The 11236-nt window shown below is 61.1% G+C and overlaps 1 protein-coding gene across 1 annotated transcript in view; it reads left to right on the top strand.

Moving 5' to 3' along the window:
- Positions 1–5592: 5592 nt before the first annotated feature.
- LOC138101779 (zinc finger protein 271-like) overlaps positions 5593–11236 on the top strand; it is a 93684-nt gene continuing 88040 nt past the window's right edge. Inside the window, exons 1-2 of the mRNA XM_068999565.1 lie at positions 5593–5647; positions 5834–6539. Coding sequence (XP_068855666.1) covers positions 5596–5647; positions 5834–6539 — 758 coding nt within the window. The 5' untranslated portion in view covers positions 5593–5595. The remainder of the gene's footprint in view (positions 5648–5833; positions 6540–11236) is intronic.

Below are 11236 nucleotides of genomic sequence, written 5' to 3'. Positions count from 1 at the left end.
GCGGGGCACTGCCAAAGAACTGAGCAATCCCGGCACAAGCAGGGCCCTCCTGGCACAGGGCAACACAAAATAACCAGTGCTGAACAGGATTAGGGCACATGTGAGCAGGGAGCAGGGAGACCCCGTGCCCAGGCCATGCCTCTACCCCAGGGTCCCCTCTCCCATGACCTCATGGCAGGTGGGAGGAACCCCAACACTTCTGGAGGTGTAGTCTCTCTCCTCCACCTTGCAGCTGGCTCATGGGCCCACATTCAGGGCCCCCACCTCGGGAGAAAATTCTCCCGGTGTGGTCTGATGTTGAAACAGTCAAGAAGAGAAGAAGGGAAAAAAACCCCCAAAGTCCCAGGAGAACAAAGTTCAACTCTCCATCTCCCTGCAGAGAAAAGGAGCTGAAAACTGGCTCAAAAGCAAGAAGGTTGCTTCCTCCACCCTTGCTGCAAGCAGGATGCAGAGGAGTGTGTATGTGTGTCCTTGAACAAACGCTCTGAGAAGTTTGTCCGGATTTTTTTCCTCTCCCCCCTCTCAGGCTCAGTTGAAAGGCACAGAAATGCACCAAGTTAACTTCTGGGCATAGAGCAGCCATAGGGGATACACATCCTAAAGTCACCCCAAGACACAGGCACAGAGAATTCAGTGGAAAGACTCTGAGAATTCTGCTCCCAGAGATCATTCCTGCTCATACGGACCCTTGTAGAAAGGGGACATCGTTCCAGGCAGCCTGTACTGAGCATGTGGCTCCTGAGCGGGGTTTGTTGTTTAGGAAACCTGCTCAGGCTTTTCCATTCTTTCCCTGCAAACAGGAAAACTTCTCCTGGGCCTGTGTGCAGGCAGAGCCCTGAGGAGAGCAGGTGGCACATGGTGCGCTGGGCTGGGACAGCCAGCTGCAGAGCTCAAGGGAAGAAGCCCAAAGTGGCACAATGGCTCCTTGCCTTCACATGCAACACCTGGGTCACAATGGTCTCCTTGATTCCATGAGGCCCCACTGTGTCACAATGGCTCCTTGGTTCCATGCGGTTCCACAGTGTCACCATGGTCTCCTTTGATCCGCATTGTCATAATGGACAGAAGGAGCCGGGCGGCGGCGGGGGTTGAACCCTGGCAGGAGCGAGGAGGAAGAAGAGGAAGAAGAGGAAGAAGAGGAAGAAGAGGAAGAAGACGAAGAAGAGGAAGAAGAGGAAGAAGAGGAAGAAGAGGAAGAAGACGAAGAAGAGGAAGAAGAGGAAGAAGAGGGAGAAGAGGAAGAAGAGGAAGGGGCCGGGGCTGCCTGCGGTGTCCGATCCCCGGCAGCAGCGGGGAGGCCTCGGGCAGCGGCGGCCGGCGGGGCCCTTTGGAGCCGCCCCGAGGGCTCGGTGCCGCCCCGGGCCCCTGAAGGAGCCGCTCGGCGGGACGGGCGAGCTGGGAACGAGAGAAAACCGCGAGGAAAGAAGAAAATCCGATCAAAGAGCCGCACCGAGGGGCGTCTCCGCCGGCCCGTGGAACTGAAGGAGCTGCACTGAGAGACCCCGAGGAGCCCGGCGGTGAAAGAGCCGCAGCGGAGGGCGTGGGATGGGAGGTGCGAATGGAATAAAAGAAGGAGAATGGAATAATAAATTCTAGAAGTGCACGGGGAGTGGCGGCTGCGCAGCGACTGAAAGAGCTGCAGCGAGGGAGCGTCGGGGCAGCAGCGCGGGGTCTCGGCCGCTCCGTGTGACCGAAAGAGCCGCAGCGAGGGACGGGCGGGGCGCGGCTCGGATCGAGCCCTCCAGCTGCGCCAAGAGCGGCGACCCCGCGGGACCGCGCCGGGGCCGGGCGGCGGCGGCAGCCGGAGCCGGGGAAGCGGCTTGGAGCGGCGGAGACGAGCGGGGTGTTCCCGTCAGCTCCGCTCAGCCCTCGGGCACCGGGGGGTTCCGGGGCTTGTTCCCGTCAGCTCCGCTCAGCCCTCGGGCACCGGGGGGTTCCGGGGCTTGTTCCCCTCAGCTCCGCTCAGCCCTCGGGCACCGCGCTGGGGCCCCGCGCACTTTTCCAGCCCGGCCGCCCCCACGGGCCGGGCCCCGCGGCTCCCGCTGCCGCCGCCTCGGCCCCGCCGAGCCCAGAAACCCCGGAAAATCGCTCCCATGCACTAAAGAACCTTTCCGTGCGCAGCCAGGGGCGCAGAGGGGGGATCCTTATGAAGTCCCCTCCCCTCAGTCCCTCCTGGCACGGCCGGGCATTAGCGCAGCTCCCGGGGCTGTGTCCCGGCACCGGCTGCTGCCCCAGGGCACGGGACTGCCGCGCTCGGGCATTAAACGCGACAGATTTGGGGAGCAGGGACAGCCACAGAAAGCCTCGGGGAGCCCTCGGGAGCCTGGAGCTGCACGAGGGCCACAAAGGATGCCCTGGACACAGCGATGGCCCCAGCAGCGGCTCTGCCCCCCAGCACGGGGCTGTGTCCCAGACCCCACGCTCCAGCCCGAGGTTTGGGGGCGGCAGCGGAGCTGCTGGACGGAGGACGGATGGAGAAGCAGGAGCGGGAGGAAGAGGAGGGATAAAGGGGGAGTGGCGGGAGGAAGAGGCGGGCCAGAGGGGGCCGGAAGAGGAGCCTCCATGTGCATCCATCGCTCTCGGTGTCCGCAGCTCTCGGCCTCGGGAACACCGCTCCCCCCATCCCGCAGGTGACCGGGGAGGGGCAGCTCGCCCCAAATATCTTGGGCGGTGCCTGGGGTTGTTTTGGGAGAGGGGATTTTTGGAGCTTGGAGGACTCCAGCACCGAGCCCCAAATATCTTTGTTGGTTCCTGGGAAACGGGGGTTTGGTGGGGCAGGGAGGTGGCGGATGTGTGGATCTTGCAGGGCTCCGAATGTGAGTCGCAAATGCCCCTTGGGGGATATTGGGGAGCCCCCGGCACGCGGGGTTTTGTGGTCCCGGTGGCGACTGCCGGGAGAAATGGGATGGGGCGGGATGGGGCCCGGGAAGGGTGGGATGTGGATTGGGGTGTGGGATGAAGTGTGGCGGAGGGGGATGGGCGGGATGGGGCCTGGGATGAGGCAGGCGAAGGTTGGGGATGATGAGGCCGGGGGGACCCCAGTCCTCAGGGGCCTGCGGGGTATCCGCCAGCTCCGAGGGAGTTTTGGGGCACCCCTAATCCTGAGGGGGCGGTGCTGGCAGCGGGGGACACGTGGCTCCGGCACCTCTGGCCCCAGCTGAGCCCCCCCCGCCCCCAGCGCCCCCCGGAGCGGAATTTGGGGAGGGGGAGGTGGGGGCGGCCAGGCCGGGCCCCCCCGCGCTGTCCCGGCGGGGGCCGAGTGCGGGCGGGAGCCCCGCGGGGCCCGGCCCTGCCCGGGCACGGCTGATGCCGCCCGCCCGCGCTCCGCACTGGTCCGGACTGGTGCTCCCAGTGCCGTGCGGGGCGGGGCCGCTCTGGGGACCCCCCAGGGCACAGCGCGGCTGCTTTGGGGCTGTCGGCAGCGCCCGGCGCTGGGCATGGGGCGTGTGGGGGCAGCTGGGGCCGCACTGGTGGCACTGGTGGTGCTGGGAGCCCCCCCGGGCGCGGGGTGAGCGGTGAGAAGGGGGGCGGGTCTGGGACCCCAAATTGAGCGAAATGGGGAATGGAACCCCCAAAGTGAGCAGGAGGGGCCTGGAACCCCCAAAACCAAGGCCGGGGGAGGGGAGGTGGGGATTGGGGATGGGGAAGGTGCAGAAGGAGGAGGGGAAGAGGGGGCTGGGACCCCCAAGCAAAGCGGGATGGGGATGGGACACCCAAATTGAGCTGGAATGGGGCTGTGGATTGGGGGAACGCTGAGAAAGGGGAGGAGGGGTGAGGGTGTTCTGGTTTGGCCAAATTTAGAAATATATCCTCTGAGAGAAGGCACAACCACCCCTCCCCCTCCAGGTTCGGGAAAAAATAAATTTTCCTCGAAGGAAAGTGAAGGAGATAAAACTATTTATTTACCAAACACACGGGAAAGAAAAATAATGCTAAATAATAAAATCTGTCGCTGTGGAGGAAAAGAACCTGGGAAAGTGTTAGAGTCCTCCCTTTGGTCTCCTCGGAGCTGGGGCTTGGCCCAGGGCCAGGCCGTCTGTGCCCAGTGGAAAGTCCTCCCGATGTGCTCTGATGTTAAAGCAATCAAGCAGTCCAGTAGAAAAGGGGATTTTCCAGGGGAGGAAAAATTCAACTCTCAGTTTCTCTCCGGAGAAAAAGCAGCTGAACAACTGGCCAAAAAAGAAACTGTTCTGGGCGCAGCCAGCCGGGTGCTTCCCCCCTCCCCTGCCACAGCTGGGAAACCAATTGCTATCTTTGTGTGACCTTGAACAAGCTGCAAACTGCTTTGAAAAAGTTTTGCTCAGTTTTTTCCTTCCCCCTCTCAGGCTCAGTTTAGAGGCATAGAAAGCCACAGGAATTAATTTCTGGGCATAGGCAGCGATATGGGATACACATCATAAGGTCACCCCAAGACAGAGGGAAAGGTGGGGTTGGGACAGCAGAAGAGCGGTTCCATGGGGGTCCAGCCCTGTCCCCCAGCACCTGAGCCCTGGAGCGATTCCCTGGGGCTCTGGGGAAGGGAGGGATCCGCACTGGGGGGGTCCCCAACCCCCCTGTCCATCCCTGGGGCTGATCGGGGGCTCCCCCCACACAGCAGCCGGTGCTGCGGCAGCCGTGGGGCAGAGGGGGTGGGAAAGGGGGGGCAGGGTGGGAGTGGAGGAGGAGTGGGAGGAAGAGGAGGGAGAGAGGAGGAGGAGGAGCTGGAGAACCACGAGGTTCCACCGCCCGCCCACTGTGTCCGCAGCACCCCCAGCCCCGGTAGCATCTTCCCCCCCATCCTGCAGGTGAGCGGGGAGGGGGAGCTCACCCCAAATCTATTGGGGGTCACCAGGAGGGGTTTTATTGGAGGGGTGTTTGGAGCTTGCTGATTCTGGAATCGAGCCCTAGATGTCCTTGCATGTCCCTGGGAGGGATTTTTTGGGCCAGAGGGGATATGTGGATCTTGCAGGACTCCAAAGCTGAGCCATAATTGCCCCTTGGGGATCTTGGGGGGTCCATGTGAGGATTGCCCGGTTCTGGCGGAGTTGGACATTGGCTTTGGGGATCCCCAGGAGAGCTGGGGGCTGGAACACGGGACCCCTGGAGAGGGGAGAGCAGAGAGGGACGATACCAGAGCTGGGGGACCCCCAAGAGCCTGGAGGGGTGGGGGGGCCTGGAGATGAGGTGGGGCTGGGACCCCTCAGCCCTGAAAGGGGGGGTGAGGAGAGGGGGGAGCCCCAAGTGCCTGGAGTGGAGGGAGGGTGAAGAGGGGACCCTGGGACCTCTGGGAGCCAAAGCAGAATCAGGAGAAAAGGGACCTGTGGGACCCCCAAAATCCCCCAGCATTCCTAAGCAGGACCCTGGAGAGGGAGATCCCCAGGACCCCCGGGACCCCCAGCAGCCCTGACAAGGGGGACCCCCAGAACCCCAAAGTGAGGAGACTGGAAAGGGGGAACTCCTGGAGGATTTTATTGGACTCACTGTCAATTTTTTCTTGGTTTTTATGGACACTGGTGACTTCTAGAGGTGGACTTGGGCAGGAGGAAGCCCCAACCCAACACACTCATCCCTTGTTTCTCCATAAACCAGGATTTCCCATTCCCAACCCTTGGCCAGATGGAGGAGGAGGCTGTGAGCAAGAGGAAGATGCCCCGGGACCCCCAGGCAGGTGAGGAGGAAGTCAGTGCCCCTTTCCCCCTCTCTCCTGCTCCATCTCCCAGCCCAGCATCGCCCCCGGCTGCAGGACAACCCCGCTGCCGACGCCGTCCTGCCGGGGACGGACTGGGGGGATCTCCTTCCCCTTCCCTGTGGCACGGAGGCAAATCCCATCCTCTCCTTGTCCTTCCTCCCGCAGACAAGGAGCTGAGGACGGAGCCCAGGGAGGACAAATCCCCGCGGCAGAACCTGGTGGAAGAGGCCGTTTTGAGCAGCTCCATGGCACAGGAATCCAACGGGGAGGAAAAGCCCCGGAGATCCCGCAGGATGAGGGACTGCAAACGCAGCCCAGGGTGCTCTGAGGAGGAAAGATCCACCCTGTGCCTGGAAGGTGGCCGGAGATCCAGCCAGAGGTCAGAGCTGGTGGTTCATGAGCAGCTTCACGATGGGGAGAAGCCCCACAAGTGTGGGGAATGTGGGAAGAGCTTCAGGTGGAGCTCCCACCTGATCAACCACCAGAGGATCCACACTGGGGAGAGGCCCTATGAGTGTGGGGAATGTGGGAAGAGCTTCAGACAGAGCTCCAACCTGATTGTCCATCAAAGGAGTCACACTGGGGAGAGGCCCTACGAGTGTGGGGAATGTGGGAAGAGCTTCAGCCACAGCTCCCACCTGATCAACCACCAGAGGATCCACACTGGGGAGAGGCCCTACGAGTGTGGGCAATGTGGGGAGAGCTTCAGATGGAGCTCCACCCTGATCAACCACCAGAGGATCCACACTGGGGAGAGACCCTACGAGTGTGGGGAATGTGGGAAGAGCTTCAGCCACAGCTCCCACCTGATCCGCCACCGGCGCATCCACACTGGGGAGAGGCCCTACGAATGTCCTGAGTGTGGGAAGAGGTTTCAGACCAGCTCCACTCTCCTCCTGCATGAGCGGATTCACACGGATGAGAGGCCCTTCCGCTGCCCCGACTGCAGGAAGGGCTTCAGGTACAACTCCCACCTTATCACCCACCGACTCATCCACACCGGGGAGAGGCCCTACGAGTGTCCCCAGTGTGGGAAGAGCTTCTCCAGGAGCTCTCACTTGACCCAACACCAACGGAGGCACCACTAAGGGAAGCCCTGCGAGTGCCCCGACTGCGGGAAGAGCTTTGTCCTCTGCTCCAGCTCCATCTCCCATCAGAGGAGCCACGTTTGGCAGAGCCCTGGTGACCCACATTCCCTGTGATCCATGTTGGGAAGACCCCTGGCTGGGGCTCTCCACGTTCTCCTGGATCCCTGGTGGCACCTGGGTGAACGCAGGGGCCGGAACATCCATCGGGGCTCAGATCAACATTGGAAATTCATTGGGAAGAGCTGATTTTTTACCTTTACACTCTAAAATTTTCATCTGCTCTGTCCAATTGTTTTCTCTGGTGGTATCAAGCAACCCTGGATGATCTTGGAGATCTTCTGCAGCCTAAGTAATTTCTGTGTTAATCCCACTGAAACAACCAAAATTGAGGTAGAAATAAAGAAATTAAACAAAGAGATCTAAAGTGGCACCATTTTACCCGAATTTGGGGGTGAATTTGGGGTTCAGGGGAATATTCGGGAGGATCTGAGTGTTGTGAAACCACGAAGCCAGGCAGACTGGGGCCACAATCTCACAGTTGTGCTGGCAGAACGTGTCCACCTGAGCCCACCTATTCTACAGGAATTCTGGTTGTCTGTCCCAGGCCCTGGCCTGGGTCTCCCCCTTTGGGATGTGACCTCCAAAGTGCCCAAATCGCAGCTGAAGTGCCCGAGCTGCTCTGGGCTGTGGATGTTCCTGTCCCCCAGCCTGTCCTGGTCGGTGCCTTGGGGAGTGGAGAGGGTCTGGGGGTGCCTTGGGGGTCTGGGAGGGGCTTTTGTGGCCCTTGGAGCCACTTATGGTGCTGGGACGGGCTTTGGGGGGCTTTTGGGGCAGTCTGTGAGGGAGTTTTGGGGTGGGTTCAGGGGTGTGTGTTTTGGAGGGAACTTGGGTGGGTGTTGGGGGAGATGGAAAGGGGATTTGGTGGCTTTGGGGCCATTTCTTTTGCAGGGAGTGGTTGGGGAAGTCATGGTTGGGAGCTGTGGTGTGGTTTGAGGGGTCTGGGAGTGGCTGTGGGGCTGGGAGGGGGTTTTAGGGCCTCTCCCCCAGACCCCAAAGCTGCCACCAGACCCCAGCCCCAAAATGCTGCTGGGGGTTGGGGGCTCCATGTTGGGGTTCATCCTCCTGGCACTGCAGGAGAAGGTGAGGGGGGGTCCCCAGGGGCCGTGTGTGTCCCCCCAGAGCGTGTGTGACCCTCCCATCCCGGTGTCACCCCCTTTTCCCTGCCCACAGGGCTCCTGAGCCAGCCCCTGCTGCCCCGGAAGGGGAATTTGGGGAGGGGGCAGAGGGGGTGCGCAGCCCCCGCCGGGGGATGACCCCGGCCCAGCGCCCTTCGTTCAGCACCGAGCTGGGCTTGGGGCCGCAGGAGGAAGAGGCCGATGGGAAGCAGATCCTGCAGGGGGGAGAGGGCTTGGGCTCAGGGCAAGGTCCTGCCCTGCACACCTGGCTCAGGTGTGAGCCTGCCCCGGGAAGGGAGCGGGACATTCCCATCCCCACGGATCAGGGCTGGCAGCAGCGCTGGGAGCACGGACATGGAAATCCTGGGAGCCACTGGGACCGCACTGGGGGGTGAATGATCCCCCCCAGCACCTTTCCAGGCCGCCCTGCGACCTGAGAAATGCTCGCTGGGCCTCGGCCTTGGCCAAGAGCCCCCGGGCTCAGCTGCTCTGAGCTCAGGCGCTGCCGGCTCCCGCAGCCCGCCCAGGGCCGCCCTGCCCGTGCCGGGGCTGTGCTGGAATTCTCTGCTGCTGCTGGGCCACTCGGGGGGTCTGGCCCCGCAGGAAAGGTGACCCTGAGCCAGGAGCTTTCCTTGGCCGCAGCAAAGCCTCGGCACGGAAAGACCTTCCCAGCGCTGTGCCCTGGGCCGGGAGGGATTGTGCCACCAGAGCTGTCCCTCCATTTCTTCTGCCAGGCAGCTTTAGCACAGGAAAAGTGGAGAAGCCAGAGCTGCCTCTCAGCTTTCCGCAGTCCTGCAGAGGAATCCTGTGTGGGAAGCAGCCTGGGAACAGGGTTTCTGTGCCAGGGCAGGGGAATTCAGAGCCCTTTCCTCCCCCGTGGGCCCAGGCTCTGGCCCTTGCCCTTTGCAATGGCCCTGCAGCTGCCAGAGGGGCCTTTTTGGCTCAGCTGAGAGCAGTCCTGCTGCAAGGCTGTCCTCGAGCTGCTTGGGCTGCACATGTGCCCAGGGAATGCTCATTGCTTGCAGTCTCAGGCGCTGTGGGTGTGCAGGTGTAACTACTGCAGGAGGGAACAGCTCTGCTGGGGGCAGTTCTTGCAAGGTGCTGGCCCTGGCTCGGGGCTGGGCCGGGGCCAGCGGCAGAAAATCAACTTGCAGCTCGGGCCCCGCAGCAGGGAGGAGCAGCAATTGCTGGGGGACAGAGACTCTTGCCAAGGGCCTGCGGGGCCGGGCCCCAGGGAACGGCTTCCCGCTGCCCGAGGGCAGGCTGAGATGGGATGTGGGGCAGCAATGGTTCCCTGGCAGGGCGCTCAGGGCCTGGCACAGGCTGGCCCCAGAAGCTGCGGCTGCCCCCGCATCCCTGCAAGTGTCCCAGGCCGGCTCGGCCATTGGGGCTTCCTGCCCAGGAGGGCTGGGCTGGGCTGGGGCTGCTGAGGGCGGGATGGGCTCTGGCTGAGCCAGCTGAAGGCTGCGCATGATGAGGCCGGGGGGACCCCGTTCCTCAGTGGGTTCTGGGGTATCCCACATTCCTGAAGGGATGTCAGGGTATGTCCCCTTCCTGAGGCAGTTTTGGGGTCCCCCCAATGCTTCGGGAGGGGTTCTGAGAGGGGGGCTCTGGTGCTTGGAAGGGGGACCTATTGTCAGAGATGCGGGGAGCCCATTTTGGGAAGGATGCTGCTGTTTCTGGCAATGTTGAGAGGTTCTGAATGGGCTGTGGGGCCCTGGCTGTCATTTTGGGACTTGAGGTGAGCCCATGGGCACAGCAAGGGCTGAGGAGAGGTTCCAAGCTGCCATTTGGGATGGAGGGATTGAGCGGGGGCCTCCAATAAACTCAATGCCAGCCCCAATGTGTCGATGGCAGCCCCAAATGGCTCGATCCGTCAGCCCCAAGGCCTGGCTGTGGGGAGTCAGGAGCCACAGAAGGGGAATTGGTGTCCAGGAGGGGTGGGATGGGATGGGATGGGATGGGATGGGATGGGATGGGATGGGATGGGATGGGATGGGATGGGATGGGATGGGATGGGATGGGATGGGATGGGGATGGCATTGTTGGGGTGGGATGAAGTTTGGGAGGGCTGCGGTGGTTTGGGCACTTGGAGTGGGGCAATCCCAGGAGGAAATCTTGGAGCTGCTTTTGGGGAGGCTCCTGCTGCTTTTTGACAATTTTGGGGCCTCTAAGTGGCTTCTGGGAGGTTGCAGTGAATTTGGGGAGGGTGCCGTAAACCCCCCGCAATTTGGGCGGCTGAGGTGAAGTCCCCACATTTTGGGAGGGTGAGAGGAGCCCAACTGGGAGGGGATCCTGCTGCTTTGCACTCCTTCAATCGGGTGAGAAGCAGCTTGTCAGGGAAGGAAGGAATTCAGAAGGAAGGAAGGAATTCGGAAGGAAGGAATTCGGAAGAAAGGAATTCGGAAGGAAGGAAGGAAGGAATTCGGAAGGAAGGAAGGAATTCGGAAGGAATTCGGAAGGAAGGAAGGAAGGAAGGAAGGAAGGAAGGAAGGAAGGAAGGAAGGAAGGAAGGAAGGAAGGAAGGAAGGAAGGAAGGAAGGAAGGAAGGAAGGAAGGAAAACAATGTGAGTACTGAATGAAACAAAAAAAAAGGTTAATAACTCAGTTCTCTTTTAAAAAATATCAATTCCCTCTGAATCCAAAGTTGCAGAAGACTTTTCACTCCACATTTGGGGTTTGTTTTTATCTCTCATACTTTTCTGGTTCTTTTCTTTTTTCTCTTGTTTTTAATAGATAACACCTGCTAGGAAAGGAATGCAGAGCAAAATGAGACCCATTTCTGGCAGGCAATGAAAGTGTGGGCTCCTGGTCTGGTTCCTTTTGTGTGGATCCCTCATCTCTGCGGCACGGGGGGAATAGCAGTGCTGGGAGCCAGCAGCGGGCTCAGGAGCATCCCGCTCTGGCAGCTCTGAGCAGGTGGCACATGTCCTGCTCTCCTGCTGCCCTCCAAAGCCCAGAATCCATGGGCAAGTTTAGGCCCAGCTCTGGGCACAGCCAGCATGGCCTGGGCACGGGAACGGGGGGCAAAGCGGGCGGGATCCTTCTGCAGCTGCCTGGTGGTTTCTGGTTTCTGTGCCCAGAGTGCCAGGATGTTCTTAAGAGGTGCTTGTCCATGCAGCCCTTGGACAGGCCGTCCTTGGAAGAGCTCTTCAGTGCCCCTTGGCTGCAGGGTGTTCATGTGCCCTAGAGGATGGCAGAGAGCCACGGGCACAGTGTGATCCAGGGGCCTGGCAGGTAACAGCCCCACACATCTCTTGGCAATCAGTGGCAAAGCAAAGCAGACGATTTTGTCCTGCCTGGAG

Source organism: Aphelocoma coerulescens, unplaced genomic scaffold, assembly GCF_041296385.1.
Source record: "Aphelocoma coerulescens isolate FSJ_1873_10779 unplaced genomic scaffold, UR_Acoe_1.0 HiC_scaffold_46, whole genome shotgun sequence".
In the NCBI taxonomy this organism is placed as follows: Eukaryota; Metazoa; Chordata; class Aves; order Passeriformes; family Corvidae; genus Aphelocoma; species Aphelocoma coerulescens.
The sequence above is the reverse complement of the archived record's forward strand: the minus strand, read 5'-3'. Positions and strand labels throughout refer to the sequence as shown.